Raw genomic sequence first — 15,194 nt, forward strand, 5'->3', positions numbered from 1 at the left:
AAAATCAGCTTCACTTATAAGAAATATCAACAATGAGAAAAATTCAAATTTTAAACTAACTAACCTCCAATGGAATACAGAAACCTGGAACAGGCCATATCACATTCTCTTTATGCACGACCCCATCAAAATTCCTCATTGTATGGGAAATCTCTTCTAGCATTTTCTCGAATGATAATCTCCCCCAAGGAAAAGACACACAAAAACCTAGATCATTCACTGCTCTTACAACAAAATCATCGATACCCGCAACATCTTTCCCCGAGTCTTTTGTATGGCCTACAATGATGCTTCCTAAAAAGTAGAGAACCGCCATCTTCAACCTATCACGAGTATGATCTGGTTGCATTACCATTAGCTTTCCCCTCACATCTTGAAGTATAATTTTTTTTTTTCGTAAAAAATACTTCCTTCGAAACTCGATACCGTCGGCTTCCTTGTAATCAAGTGGATAGTACCGACAATCTAATCCAGACATCAACGCATGTTCTCTCAGACCATACCGGATTGGAACATTATTCACAACAAACCATGCTTCCTTCTTTTTTCGATTTTAGCCGTTCGAAGTAAGAGCAACCACATTCCCATAAGCTTGTGGTTTGGTTCTCTTGGCATGTGGAAAATGTGCTTGAATTGTGGATGTTTCTCAAACCAATCCCTCTCAGAACTAGTCAATGGATGCTCTAATTTATCCAGCGTTTCCACAGTTTCAAAAATATGACACCTTGTCGATAGCTTGATTTTCTTGTTGTACTGACTAGGCTCAAAGTGCATTCCTAAAGGTTGCATCGCTTCTATTTCCTCCTCTGATTCCTGCAACAATATCAGTTTTACATGAGTTATACCAGTTATACAACAACTAGTTGTACCAGTTCTACTAGTTCTACACCACCTAGTTGTACCAGTTCTACTAGTTCTACACCCATTAGTTGCACCAGTTCTACCAGTTCTACTATATCGATTTCAAATTCCAATTCAATTCTGAAAGAATGAAACAGACTTGTTGTACTTACACTTGCATCGTTGTGCTCCTCGTGCTCCCTCTCACTTTCGCTTGTACTCCTTCTCGAGTTACCTGCCGAGTTCGAACTTCCCTCCTTATCTTCTTCTTCTTCTTCTTCTTCATCGTCTTTTTCTTCTGATTTTTCTCCTTCATCATTTTCTTCTTCCCCTTCATCGTCTTTTTCTTCCCCATCTTTACCTTCTTCTCCTTCATCGTTTTCTTCTTCCACTTCATCGTTTTCTTCTTCCCCTTCATCGTTTCCTTCTTCTCCTTCATCGTCTTTTTCTTCCGATTCTTCTCCTTCATCGTTTTCTTCTTCCCCTTCATCGTCTTTTTCTTCCCCTTCTTCACCTTCTTCTCCTTCATCGTTTTCTTCTTCCACTTCATCGTTTTCTTCTTCTTCTCCATCTCTTGATTCCACAGAAGTAGATCTCTCGTTATCTCCTCCTTCTTCATCATCTTCTTCTTGATTACTTGATTCCGGAGTACCGGATTTTGCTTTCTCTCCTTCGTTCGCATTTTCTCTTTCGACCACCGGATTGGGTTCCTCCGAAACTCGACTTTCACTTTCTTCTGCCACCGTACTCAAAGCTCTCTCTCCTCCTACTGTCGCCGGACTCAAACCCGACACACCTACTTCCGGCGAATCGAATTTTGCTTTCGAACCACCATCTCCTTGTGAGATCTTCTTCTCTTTCAAACGCTCACTCCTCCTCACACGACCCCCCCTTGTTTTCACCATCTTCTTACTCGATTTTTGGTTGATTGAAAGAAAACGAGAAAACCCTAGTTCTACAGTTTCACCCAAATCGATTCGAGTTTCCCGAAGAAAGACGAGAGAGAGCGGTTTTAAACATAAATTTTACAGTTTTTTTTTAAAAGATACCGATTCAGTTTTTCGGGTATTAGATCCGATTTCTTTTGGTTAGACCCAGGTAATCTTTGTAATTATCTTAGTTTTCTTTGGACAATAATGTAAAACACTCATTTCTTGATTTAAAAAAAATCATAAAATAGACCAAAAAGAGAGGGATTTTTGAGATTGTCAGAAATGTTTTAGGGAGTTCTGAGACGAAAACTCCTGCTTACTTATTCACTAATTGAAATTATTGATTTAGGATAATTTTCTATAAATTATGATGATTTTAAAATAGATATAGATAAGGTAGAAAAAATCATTCATTTTATTAAAGTTTTTTAAACGATTTTTGTTAATGTAATGTTTTTATATAAAAAATAAATAAATTCAAAGATTTTTAAATATAATTGTGACCTGACCTCCTTTTTTTTTTTTTTTTAAGTCACTTTGATGGTTATATAATTACATCAAAAATGAAGTTAGCAATAAATACCAAATCTGTTAGACACGTGATCTGGTATATTTACAAATCTAATTTTATACAGACCGACGTCACTTCTTTCTCTCTTTCATATTCAGACACCCCTTTGAGTTTCGTCTATGACCACATGATGTCTTCAGTTAGTTTTATGTTCTGTCTATGACCATGTTTACTGATAAAAGTCGTAAAACCAAATGGTATGTTGTGCACCACCAAAAAGTAAAGTTTCAACTTTTAATAACTGTAGAAAAAATATTTAAGATATTAATATAAGATATTAATATAAGATAATAATAAGCTAATATATTAATATAAGATAATAATAAGCTAATAAGTAAAATCTGAGAACATAGCTTTTTATCAACTCAGCTAATTTTTTTTCTTTTTCTTTTTATATAATGATGACGAAAGGTGTCTACTTCGTAAAATAAAAAAGGTAAAAAACGTATGTGTTCGCTATACGCTTAAAACATTTTGTGTTCTTTAAAGATTCCAAGAAACATAAGATATTTAATTGAATGTTATTAGTCGGAAAGATTCATGGACACCGATAGCCGATAGCTGGAGTAGTGGAGTGCAGTTAACCTTATGGGTGGTGTGACCGTAGCCAAGAGACTTGAGGCATGTTAAAAACATACTATTGTTATTAATTAATTAGATCAAATAAAGGAACATAAAAGTGTGATATTGAATAGTAGTGGGCGGTGTGGATGTTTGATCTAAAGATTAGACGAAGGGGACCAAACTTATAATATTTTAAGATGAACATTTTTTATTGACACCAATTTGTTGATCTGATGAAGATTTTGCACGATCCTCGCTAACTTGTTGTCTCACCACTACGTTTCATATTTTATATGTTTCGGACCCCCAATAATCATGTCAATTCTACGGTTTCCCTACCTTATCAAAAGTATTTATTCCAATTTTTTAAAACAAGATAGCAAGCAACTAAACTAAACAGCGGAACAAACAACATCAGAATGTTCAGAAAATAATAATTAAAATTTACCATTTTAGAATATTTGTAAAATGGTCAAATAATCAAGATCAGGCTTATCAGTAAATAATAATTAAAATTTACCATTTTATAATATTTGTAAAATGGTCAAAAAATCAAGCTACACATTTTCTGTAAGTACAAATAGAAATAGTTAAAACTAAAAATGGTATGAAATCACAGAATATTATTAGAAAAAATATAACAGCTACTTCAAAAACTATGAAATAAAACAAGTGAAAAGTGCGCATCTACAGTTTGAATCGAACATTAGTTAATGTAGTTAAGGATAAACATGATCACAATGAAGAAAAACATAAACAAAAGAGTGAAGGCAAGATATAAGTAACATTAGTCATGTAGTATTAGAAAAATGGTAAACGGCGCTGTCAACGTATTCATTCTGCAAAATATAATAATTAAGTTTTGGGGTTTTATATATTTAAAAAGAGAAAGTGGGAGAAAAGAAGTCTCTATTTCGCCGTCCAAAAGATCTGAGAATCCACCGACTGATAAAAAGAAAGGCACAAGTTGGGATTAAGTAAGTTGATTAAACACATTCGTTAAGCAACGACCAAAACCCCAAACCATTATTTATTTTTATAATATGGTTACGAAATGCCATAGAGTTTAAATTTTTTTAAAGACACCAAAACATGGCAGGCGTAAAAGTGACTGACGAAAAGGATGTATTGTCCTCTATATCATAATTAGCAAGAATTTGATTAATTGGTGATTACCAACTCCAATTAGATGAGCATTGTGTGGTGACAAAACAAAGTAAAGCAAAGACCAAAAGAGTATCTCTCGTTTATTCATATTTGGAAGAGGCAGGTAATGTAGATACCATTCATTTCAAGCATGATGTGGCCAAAGGGTTACCACACAACACAAGTCCCCTAAAATAACGGTGCAGAACAAAGGCAAGTCGCAGTCACAGTTAAAGCAATCAGCAGTCCAATCTCCGTTGGATTCTGCTCGAGTCTAATATATAAGGTATGGGCTTTACCATTATTTTCTGCAGTTCTCCAGGCCCAATTCAGTATCAGTTATCACATTACAACAAAGTTTATAATACAAAGGTTTAATCTTCTCGGTTAAGGGCACAGAGAGATAAATATAAAAAGACCAAGTGACCAACAACACCAGAAACTGTATAAAAGTATCATTAGTTACTTTCTTGTTATATAGTTTTTGGCATTCATAATATTTTTGTAAGTTTTTAAAATTTTATTTTATAACTCTGTATGCTAGAATAGCATATATATTTTTTTTAAGTTCATGATTGTTTGCTATTTCTAACAATCGCAAAGGTAATAGATACACATGCAAGACTTGGTTGCGATTTTACTTAATTTGATTAATTATAGACACATGCAACTTCTTATGGACGTCCATCCTTGTGCGTGGAAGTTTACCGATCGTCGATTTCACCGATATGCAAAAATTATACATGTTATAGAGGGTATTTATATATGTATACTCTACGTATTTTTGTGTTTCTTTCATTTTTATGTTCAGTAAAATATGCGTAAATTGTCTTGTTCTACCAACTAAATCATTATTTTTATTTTAAAGTGTTCCTTAGTTTCCAAATCAAGGTTTTTCAAAGCGGTACTTAAACCAAATTGATTGAAAATGAGAAGGGATCACATGACAGTTGGACGATCTGCGCGGATCTAACAAGAAGCAAAGTGGTGGTTAATGTATCATTTTTAAGTTTCCAAGGACATATCTTCTGACCTGAAAGCCAGCATGTTAAAAGATATGATGTTCTTGGTGGGATTACAAGGATAAGGTGAGGATCGTTATATCTCTTGTAATCCCTTGGATTTGATTTCAATATTATGATATTTTTGAGCTTTGGCTCAGAAAACATAAGGATCTTTAGTTATCTTTAAAAAAAAAAAATGTGTCCAAAGTCTAGGGACTGGTTGTATTATATACAGCAATTAGGAGCATGTGGTGGATCAGTCGTAGAAACCATAATTAAAGTCGTCCGGACGGATCAGAAACAACAATGGACCACACTTTCTTACTTGTCTCCATATGCTAACACTTATACTCGAGACTGACTATTTTGAGGTTGTCCTCCTCATATTATTTCTAGATGTAGACCACACTTCTCTTTCTCTCTCTCCCTCGTTTACCATTTACCATATACAACAACACTTAAAACTATACTTATTGCGAAGACAGATGAATTCTCCTAAGTTTGCTTTGTAGTGAATCAGTTAGTTGATAGGCTTAATGGTTACAGTGCGCCATAATTACATGTTGAAAGTTCTCACAGGTGTATGCACTTTATTACGAAAGCATTGTCACACTATTATTATTAGTCTCAATCGATATGATATAATGTGGTGATAATATACTAGTACAAGTTAGAGCTGTAATGCTTTTTATTCTGCCAATCATTACCACCTCAATGATTTCGAATATCATCAAACGAGATTTCTTAATGACTCTCTTTCTAATTATTTACTTTGACCCTAATCATTATAATCTCTCCTCTGTTTATAACACACACTTTTCTTCTGTTTAATTACCTTGTGATTTACTCTCACTTTTAACCCAAGAAAACTATCATATGCTAACTTTTTTTTGGTTAGTGTCAAATCCCATTTTTTATCATTTAGTTATTATTACTAAATGAAAAAAAATTTTGAAAAAAAAAAGAGAGGAGGAAGGTAATTTTTGTGACAAGTGCCAAGTGGTGTCTCTATCTGCATGGTCTTGTTATAGGAAATGAGCTGTTTAACTTTGTTTCTATTCAAAATTCCAACTTTTATCATATTTCATTGGTGTTTTAATTCTATCCGCAGTTAATCAAAAGAGGTAGATGATGACCGTATGTTATTCTGTAGTTTATGGTCCATTCTCTTCACATTTTGTACGTTTACATCCTAGAGTTATTGTGATGATTTCAAAGCACAGAGAGGTGTCTATATCATCACTTCACTTCTCTCTTTAATTTCATACTAGACTTTTTCCTTTTTGGCATTCAATAAAAGAAAATATATAAATGATTTTATACTAATTAGGGTTGTTATTCTCTGCTTTTCATTTGTACTTTTGGGAATATCTGTCAAATCAATTACTTAAAATAAGAATATTAATAAATGTTGCAATTGATGTGCTTTTTTTGGTTTTGCAATTAAAAATCATATACTAGTAGTTATTATTATTGTATAACATTCCAACACCATAAATGTTAACCTTTTCAGCTTATATTTCACCGTTTTATTTTTTTTAAAATTTAAAGACGCATCTGGTAAAACATGAATTAAATGTCAATAGGATTTCGATATTCAATGAAATTGATAAAGTAGGTAATAACATTAGATAATATATACACATATTATGCAAAACAAACATTTTAACAAAACCGAATGGTGACGACGATAATAATGTGGCCCAAATACAATGATTTTTATTATAATTTGGAATAAATGTTTCCTAACATCATAAACGACCAAAAACATTTTTTGGACGAATCAACACTGTATTAGTCAAAAACATTACTGATAATATTCTGAAACCTTATCAAATAAAGATTGTATTGGTCAATAAAATGAACCAATACTTATGGTTTAAATAGAAATTCATAAAACTTCAAGTCCCGTATTGCATCATCATCTATGTACCGCACGGCATCTACCTATATAAATCTAAAATTAGTGGAATTTTGACAAATATGGATAGTGCGATCAAACCCACATTTGCATTTTTGTTGTTGTGTGTGATGTCATCACCATACAACATATTGCAAAGGAATAATATAAAAGAAGAAAAAGGGTAAATAAGTAAAAAAAAAAAAAAAAGGAAAATCGGGGGGGAAAGGAAGCAGAGTCGTTTTCAGATCGTGAACAGAAGCAGAGAAGCATAAGCACAGCATCAGAAGAAGCCGTATCTATCTCTCTCTCTCTCTTTCTACTTTGACCGTTCCTCTCTTCTTTTTATTCTTCTTCCTCATCATCATCATCATCATCACCATCATCGTCTCTACGAAGCTTTCTTCTACTTCGATTCCTACTTCTTCTATCCCATTCCAAATCAATCTCCACCGCTCTCTAGGGTTCTTCCTTCAGGTATTCCAAATCAATCTCAATCTCTATTTTTTGTTTTTTTTTTTTGGTTTCCCTAAACCCATTTTCTTTTCTACTTTTAAAATTGTTTTAACTTAAAAAATCAGAACTTCTCTGCTTTTACCTCTCTGCAAAAGACAGAGAGCCTTTCTCTGTCTCTCTGGTTGTACCTTTGTACCTTTTTTCTCTCCGAATACTCTCCATTGTCTGCCCTTTTCTCTTCTCTCTTTTCTTTCACCTTTTATTTTCTTTTCATAATTTCTCTGCCTCTTAATCTCATCTCCGACTAAAANTTTTTTTTTTTTTTTTTTTTTTTTTTTTATAGCAGCAATAATATTTCAGAAGCTGGTTTTGGCCATGGAACCAAATGGGTACAGGAAAGATAGAAGAAAGGAACAACATTTGGGGAGAATGAATGGTGGTGGTGGTAGTGATGTTGACTCTGATCTTGATCCATGGACTGCATGGGCTTACAAGCCTCGCACCATCTCTCTTCTCCTCATTGGCGCTTGTTTTCTCATGTCAGTCATCTTTTATCTTCCCCCTCTTTTACTTGCTCTGCCTGCCCCATTTCTTGTTATTCCTTAATTTGTGTTTTCAATTTTGACTTATTAGTTGGGCTAGTGGAGCTCTTGATCCTGAGAGCACTACTTCTGATGATCTTGTTACATCTGTCAAAAGGTTCTCTCTTTCCTTCTCCCCACATCTTGTTTTTCCTTTTTTTTTTTTTTTGCCGTTTGCATCCATCAATTCAAACTAGTCTACTATGTTTTTGTTTCTTTTTGCTAGGGGAGTGTGGGCTATGATCGCAGTCTTTCTTGCTTACTCTCTGCTCCAAGCCCCTTCAACGTCTGTTTACACCATCTCACCTGTTTAATTAATTCAGCTTTCTCTTTTTATAATGTAGACTGTGGTTGGTGATACTTGTGCCGTGTCTTTAATCAAGTTATTTGCTTTATGCAGGGTTCTAATCAGGCCCCATCCTGCAATCTGGCGCTTAGTCCATGGGATGGCCGTCATTTACCTTGTTGCACTTACTTTTTTGCTCTTCCAGGTCCACTTTTTTCCTCCCTAAGATCCTTCTCATACAGTAGGACAGTACCCTTGCTTGCATGCCTGTGGTTTATAGCTCTTATGAATTCTTATAGTTGAAAAATTCTTGCTTCCAGAGACGTGATGATTCCCGTCAGTTCATGAAGTTTCTCCACCCTGACCTTGGAATAGGTAAGAGTTTTAGAGAGGAAATGCTATTTATTCAAGGAGGAGCTACCCCTGCAATGATTCACCATTCTTATATTGAGTTTGCTTATGCTGCAGAACTTCCTGAGAAATCATACGGGGCTGATTGCAGAATTTATGTGCCTGATCACCCAACAAACAGGTTTAAGAATCTTTATGTAGGGTATCTTCTCAACAACTCCCCTTTATCTTAAATACAACCTTCATATCATCTAAAGGCTTATGCTTTGGTTATATGTTCTCAGGACACAATATTTGATGAGTTTTTCTTGGCTCACATCTTTGGATGGTGGGGAAAAGCAATTCTGATCCGGAATCAGCCACTTCTGTGGGTGCTATCAATTGGTTTTGAGTTATTGGAGGTTGGTCACTGTCTTCGTTTTCTTATCTTTCAGGTTTCAGTTTGATTAAGACAAAGATATATCTTCCCCTGTATCACCAAAAATGTATGTTTATGTTCTCCAGCTTACATTTCGGCATATGTTACCAAATTTCAACGAGTGCTGGTGGGACAGTATTGTTCTTGATATCTTGATATGCAATTGGTTTGGTATGATTCTTGAACCACCTAGCCATTCTATATGTTGTGCTTTTAAGATGTTGTGGATAACAGTTTCTATTGTTTTAATGTTGGTAGGGATCTGGGCAGGAATGTATACAGTACGGTACTTTGATGGAAAGACATATGAGTGGGTTGGCATTAGCCGACAGCCTAACATTATTGGAAAAGTAGGGTTTGTTCAACCTCGAGAGTGCATACGCATGGTCGTAGCCATTGAACTAGTGATGAGAATTGTGTTATTTTTTTTAGGTGAAAAGGACACTGGGGCAGTTCACACCAGCTCATTGGGACAAAGACGAGTGGCATCCGCTGCAGGGACCTTGGCGTTTTATTCAAGTACTCACTCTTTGCATAGTCTTCTTGACAGTGGAGCTGAACACATTCTTTCTCAAGTTTAGCCTGTGGATCCCTCCTAGAAACCCAGTGATTCTCTATAGGCTGATCTTGTGGTGGCTCATAGCGATACCAACAACACGGGAATACAATTCATATCTTCAAGACCGGTAAGGCTATATAGCAAATGTGATGTTGGTTGGTGTTAGCTGAGAAAAGAGTATTGTATAACTGGCCAGTTTTGGTTGTTCGTAGGAAACCTGTAAAAAAGGTGGGAGCATTCTGTTGGCTGTCGCTGGGGATATGCATCGTAGAACTTCTCATCTGCATCAAATTTGGAAGTGGTAGGTGGTTCCTGACACATACTCTGCTTTATTTGTTTATGGTTACAGTTACATAGTGTGGAGAGTGTAAACAAACATTGGTTGTATGTATGATGGTGACACAAACAGGATTGTACCCAACAGAAATGCCATTGTGGGTAATGACACTTTGGGGAAGCGTGGGACTTGGACTTGTGGCCTTCTTGCTGTGTTGGACATGGAAGATCCAGAAGATCCTAGCGCAAAAGAGACGCTAAGCTCCATCAGTATTGCTGCGGAAGGAAGACGAGAGAGGTGAGACAGTGAATTGCAATATGGGGGTTTCTGTAAATAGGGAGGGGGGAGAAGAACAATGTAAATGCAATTTTCTCTTAGGGGGTAGTGTGTGATAATTCAACATTTACAAACCTTCCATCAATTCTTTCATGCATCAAAGTTGCTTTCATACTTGTTCTGCGGCCCTCTCAATCTGACAAAAACATGTTGGTTTTGAAAGTTAAATCAAGTTAGTGATTAATGTGTTCTTTCATTCTGTTACCATTTGAGATTATATTGTTGTTGCTGCAAATCTTTACATGACATTAAACAACGTTATTCGGCGGTCTTTTCTTACTGCCATTAATGCTATTACTAATAATGTTGTTTGTACCTTACAGTATTTTGTATTATCATCATTCAATCAAACATATTATAGTAGTAATACATTTTATAGTTTTGAAGAAAATGAAAAAGAGAGAATCAAATGATATATGAATATGGATAATATTTTAAGATAGTGTGACATGCCGTGCCGCCTAACATCTCACATGTGTTTTGATCTTTCTTAGCTTCGCAAAATTCGTAATTTGGCAACTTAGACGACAATTTTGACTGCATCTCAATATCTCATCATCATCTATATATTTTTTTTTCAATATTCCAACTTTGCTTAAAAAACCAAAAAAGATGTTGTCAGAAAGCGTAGGAATATTCTGACAAGAATATGTTCTCTTAAAGGAATCTTGAATGGGCTTTGTTGGGCTTTTAATATTTACAAGAAAATAAGGCCCAAAAAGCATATTGTTGTTGCCCGTCGAAAACGCAATGAAAATGGATCTCTAGAGAAATCTGAAGACTTGACTCAAAACAAAAACGAAACAAACATCTCTCTCTGTAGGGTTCATCTGAGTCTCGATCTCCTCCATCTCTCAGTCTCATCAGGTATCGCCCAATCAATCCTATTCGAATTCACTGGATCTTCGATTTCTTCATAATAATAATAATAGATCTGCTTTCAGTTTGATGATATCGTCCCACGAGGACCAATCTCATCTGTTGTTGTCTGACATTTCATTTTCATCTCTATCTCTTGCAGTTTTTATAGCTTCCGGTTGACTTTTCGCCATGTAAGCTTATTCCTTAAAACTCCCCCATGCTTTATTTTCTTACCACTTACCAATCTCAACATCATATTGAGTTGATGGATCTTATGTTTCCATAGGTCTCTCTGAATTTCTAGATTGGAACCATTGGATACTTTTAGATTGTGCTCTATAGTATTTAGTGATCGATCCATTAGAGTCTCTAGCTATTACTAATTTTTTTTACCTGCATATAATACTAATTTTTACATGATATTATTGGGTTTTCCCACATTTCTATAGATAAATCGATTATTGGGTTTTGTTAGTTATCTAACCTTTGTTATGGGTTTTGAATATTTTCAGGGCAGATGATGAAGTTGTCGATCCAAAGAAGTACCTTGAGGAATCTTGCAAACCAAAATGTGTGAAGCCACTACTTGAATATCAGGTAAATTGGCGATGTTGATGACATGATTATGAAATTGTGTTCTAAGTTCGACACAGTGACGTTGTTTGTGAAAGATCATTTGCTGAATGATACAAGTCTTGTTTGTAATTCTCAGGCTTGTGTCAAGAGAATCCAAGGTGATGATTCTGGCCATATGCATTGCACTGGCCAGTATTTCGACTACTACCATTGCATTGACAAATGTGTAAGTTACTTGATTTATGCTTTTTTTTCTTTTCGCTGTTTCATCATCATATCTTGTTTTACAATTTTGAATACTGAAATGAAAACTGGGTTTTGGGATCTACAGGTTGCACCAAAGCTGTTTGCGAAATTAAAATGATAAAGTGGTGAAAGCTGGAGACTCTATTGTCTTAATTTTCCTACATGTGGTTTAAATTTGATGTATAAAATGCAGTGGATGTTGAACCTTTTTTACTGCAAACCAGATTGCCAAAATGGCTCTGCTTCTCGGTTTTGTTTCCATCGCAAGTTTGCGCTTATTATATTTTTTGTTGCTACTGACGTTGTTACTTCGCTACTTGAGTCATTTAATGCCTAATAACAAGATGTGTGCCTTTCTTTCTTTGGTCTTATTGTCTTAGTCAATGCACTGACCAAATCACTAGGCTTGGAGAGTTTTCAATAGAAAAAGAGACTTTCAGGCCTTACAATTAGACCATTAGGATTAGTTATAGATCACCATCAGGTATCCACTTTGAAACTTGCTGAGCTATAAAAGATATGACCAATGAATGATGGCAAGGTGGAAGAAGAGAGAATAATAGTCGTTAGTGAAGTCACCTGTGTGTGTTATGCAGCAACCCTTCTAAAAGGACAGTTTGGTGGAGTGTTGGACGTTTGGCCTGCGACGTCTGCATTTATACTGAATATAATCTTTATGGCACGACACTCTCTACAGACATCATCTCCCATTTCACCCTTTTATGTTAAGTTTCCATCTCAAGTTTGCGCTTGTTATGTTACTGTGCTAGTAACAAGAATGCGTCTTTTGTCGGTCGTATTGTCTTACACAATGCATTGAACAAATCATTAGGCCTGGAGCTTCAATAAAGAATTATTTTTAAGCCTCCTGGTAGTAGGCGGACTGGTACAATGGCCATTAGGATTACTTAGAGCGTGCCAAAATTTAGTCCTACATTTGGAGCATCTTGGGCCTCTAAAGATGCTATCTAATGATGGCGGCACCATCAAGTGAAGAACCGTACGGTGGAGTGTGCGATCACATGCGACCGGAATCACCTGGTAAAATCACTCGGAATCACATGGTTAAATCACATGGGACTTTCGGAATCAAGTGAAGACCAGTACGGTGGAGTGTGAGATGCATGTAGCCGCCACTGCCCACTTGTGAAGAGGACAGTTTTGGAGGAGTGTGAGATGTATGGGCCATACAGTATGGCCCACGGCGGCTGAATTATACTGAATCTTATCTTTCACACTGTACAGCAATAATGTCGATTCTCCCAATTTCATCATCTATTTAAGGGTTAGAAAGTGTAATACCTTCATACCATACCATACCATTACATAGCCATGAATGGTGGAGACGGTGCTTCTAGCTATGCTCGCAACTCTTCCTATCAGGTCTTTTATATACATCACTCTTCCATTTTTTTTTTCTTTTTTTTTTTTCTATGCGTACTAACATTTTACTTGTGTGTGCGCATGTAGAGGGGAGCCATTGAAGCTGCTGAAGCACTCCTCAGAAAGGGGATCAACAGACGGCTCGACATCACAGACCATTCCTACTCGTATTTTACAATAGCCGACTTCGGATGCTCCTCCGGCCCCAACACCATTCTTGCTGTAGATATCATCATCCAAGCCCTCGACGACAAGTTCAGCTCTTCTCTGCCTAATAACACTACTCCTCAGTTTCAAGTCTACTTTAACGACGTCTCCCACACTGATTTTAATGCACTCTTTGCTTTGCTTCCTCCTCAAGGCCCCTACTTCGCTGCAGGCGTCCCCGGTTCTTTTTATGGAAACTTGTTTCCCAAGGCACATCTCAACTTGGCCTATTCATCTTGCGCCCTCTGTTGGCTCTCCGACTTGCCACCGGAGCTAACTGACACAAGCTCTCCTGCTTACAACAGAGGCAAGATTCACTACACGGGAGCTTCAGCAGAGGTTGCACGAGCCTACTCCTGTCAGTACAGGAAGGATATCAATTTATTTTTGCATGCCAGGTCACAGGAGCTCGCAGAAAACGGGTTGATGGCACTGATTGTGCCCGGTGTACCAGATGGTTTTCTCGATTGTCAGGAGGCTTCAACGGGATCCGAGTTCGATTTGTTGGGTTCATGCCTCATGGACATGGCCAGAGAGGTACTTGGTGGTTTTCCGTAAGAAATAAGAACGCATGATGACAGGTTAAAATAACCTAAACTACTTTTCTGTGCAGGGAAGAATAAAGGAGGAGGAGGTGGACAGTTTCAACCTTCCCATATATTACTCAACCCCAAAGGAACTGGAAGACATCATCAAAAGCAACGGAGAGTTGAAAATTGATAAAATAGAGACACTGGGGAGCATTGGCGCGCAAGGGACTATGCCTGACCTCGAGTCGAGGGTTCTGTACCTGAGAGCGGTGCTGGAAGGTCTCGTTCGCACCCACTTTGGCCACCAAATCCTCGACGATCTGTTTGATCGCTACGCCCTCAAACTTGCTCATTCTTCTTTCATCCTCCAGCCTCAAACCCATAGATCCATCATGATCTTTGCCCTTCTCAGTCGCTGTTATGACATCTGATATACGTTCTCTATTATGCAATCCATAAGGAATGATTTACCATTATCTATATATATATGAATAATGTGCTTTACACAACTTTCATCCATCATATCATCTCTACTTTGAATGAAGAATTTGAGTCACTATTAAACAAAAATTCAATTTCATTCAAGAAACATATCAAAGGGATAGATACCCATCAAGTACTCACAGAAAACACAACAATAGGAATATAAAACCACACTTTATTTCTCCCAATGTAACTTATTGCCTGTAGTATCCACCACCTTGGTGAGGAGGCGGGTACGGGCTCTGGCCGGGATAAGGAGGTCGAGGCTGCTGTCCCTGGTGGTCATAGTACGAGCCTTGTTGCCATGATGGAGGTTGTTGCTGGGTCTGAGGAGGGTACGGTTGTGGTGGCGCTTGGCCATGAGGAGTATGGTAAGGCGGAGGTGGACCGTAGGGTGGGATTGTGTAGCCAGGCCTTGACATTTGCTCAGGTGGTCTATAGTATGGTGCATGTGGGTGAGGATGAGATGGATTCTGAGTTTCTGGTGGAGGAGGCGGACTTGAAGCCGTTGGTTGGTGCACAGATGGGTATGGGCCGGAGCTTCTACGATCCTGAAAACTCAGACCAGACATCTGCCGTTGCACATCATCAATCATTTCTCGGCACTGGATACTCCTTGTCATCACAAAATCACTGCACTGCTGCTTCACATTCGTGATTGCATCCTTTAGACACCAACAAAAAAAA

At 37.0% G+C, this 15,194-nt stretch overlaps 4 protein-coding genes across 8 annotated transcripts; 3 read left to right on the forward strand and 1 right to left on the reverse strand.

The window, feature by feature from the left end:
• LOC104773869 (CDP-diacylglycerol--serine O-phosphatidyltransferase 1) lies at window positions 7,152-10,412 on the forward strand. 5 transcript variants are annotated; one of them, XM_010498552.2, is made up of 13 exons: window positions 7,152-7,434; window positions 7,760-7,952; window positions 8,047-8,112; window positions 8,221-8,280; window positions 8,395-8,485; window positions 8,601-8,655; window positions 8,749-8,828; window positions 8,916-9,032; window positions 9,136-9,220; window positions 9,308-9,399; window positions 9,482-9,735; window positions 9,821-9,913; window positions 10,018-10,412. In XM_010498552.2, exons 2-13 carry the CDS (start codon window positions 7,789-7,791, stop codon window positions 10,184-10,186), a joined length of 1,326 nt encoding a protein of 441 aa, XP_010496854.1. In that variant the 5' UTR covers window positions 7,152-7,434; window positions 7,760-7,788; the 3' UTR covers window positions 10,187-10,412. The 5 variants fall into 5 exon arrangements, with proteins under 5 accessions (XP_010496854.1, XP_010496848.1, XP_010496841.1 ...); XM_010498546.2 differs by having other exon boundaries at window positions 7,155-7,434; window positions 7,757-7,952; window positions 9,821-9,909; XM_010498539.2 differs by having other exon boundaries at window positions 7,155-7,434; window positions 9,821-9,909.
• LOC104773883 (cytochrome b-c1 complex subunit 6) lies at window positions 10,982-12,266 on the forward strand. The gene is made up of 5 exons (XM_010498553.2): window positions 10,982-11,088; window positions 11,243-11,273; window positions 11,595-11,679; window positions 11,795-11,884; window positions 11,990-12,266. Coding segments are annotated over exons 2-5 (210 nt in total). The 5' UTR covers window positions 10,982-11,088; window positions 11,243-11,271; the 3' UTR covers window positions 12,023-12,266.
• On the forward strand, window positions 13,135-14,533 carry LOC104773889 (probable S-adenosylmethionine-dependent methyltransferase At5g38780). The gene is made up of 3 exons (XM_010498560.2): window positions 13,135-13,287; window positions 13,375-14,031; window positions 14,108-14,533. The coding sequence occupies exons 1-3, from the start codon at window positions 13,237-13,239 to the stop codon at window positions 14,453-14,455; spliced, it is 1,056 nt and encodes a 351-aa protein (XP_010496862.1). The 5' UTR covers window positions 13,135-13,236; the 3' UTR covers window positions 14,456-14,533.
• On the reverse strand, window positions 14,491-15,188 carry LOC109132213 (early nodulin-75-like). Its single transcript, XM_019243462.1, has one exon. The coding sequence runs from the start codon at window positions 15,128-15,130 to the stop codon at window positions 14,702-14,704; it is 429 nt and encodes a 142-aa protein (XP_019099007.1). The 5' UTR covers window positions 15,131-15,188; the 3' UTR covers window positions 14,491-14,701.

This window comes from Camelina sativa, chromosome 3 (assembly GCF_000633955.1).
Source record: "Camelina sativa cultivar DH55 chromosome 3, Cs, whole genome shotgun sequence".
NCBI classification, from domain to species: domain Eukaryota; kingdom Viridiplantae; phylum Streptophyta; class Magnoliopsida; order Brassicales; family Brassicaceae; genus Camelina; species Camelina sativa.

Bases quoted from the DNA above. Each gene is read 5' to 3' on its own strand.
- LOC104773889 (XM_010498560.2), top strand. From the start codon at position 13,237: ATGAATGGTGGAGACGGTGCTTCTAGCTATGCTCGCAACTCTTCCTAT. The intron at 13,288-13,374 runs GTCTTTTATATA...GTGCGCATGTAG, and splicing joins CTCGCAACTCTTCCTATCAG to AGGGGAGCCATTGAAGCTGC. The intron at 14,032-14,107 runs GTACTTGGTGGT...TTTTCTGTGCAG, and splicing joins TCATGGACATGGCCAGAGAG to GGAAGAATAAAGGAGGAGGA.
- LOC104773869 (XM_010498552.2), top strand. From the start codon at position 7,789: ATGGAACCAAATGGGTACAGGAAAGATAGAAGAAAGGAACAACATTTG. The intron at 8,486-8,600 runs GTCCACTTTTTT...TCTTGCTTCCAG, and splicing joins TTACTTTTTTGCTCTTCCAG to AGACGTGATGATTCCCGTCA. The intron at 8,656-8,748 runs GTAAGAGTTTTA...CTTATGCTGCAG, and splicing joins CCACCCTGACCTTGGAATAG to AACTTCCTGAGAAATCATAC.
- LOC109132213 (XM_019243462.1), bottom strand. From the start codon at position 15,130: ATGACAAGGAGTATCCAGTGCCGAGAAATGATTGATGATGTGCAACGG.
- LOC104773883 (XM_010498553.2), top strand. The intron at 11,680-11,794 runs GTAAATTGGCGA...TGTAATTCTCAG, and splicing joins AGCCACTACTTGAATATCAG to GCTTGTGTCAAGAGAATCCA. The intron at 11,885-11,989 runs GTAAGTTACTTG...TGGGATCTACAG, and splicing joins ACCATTGCATTGACAAATGT to GTTGCACCAAAGCTGTTTGC.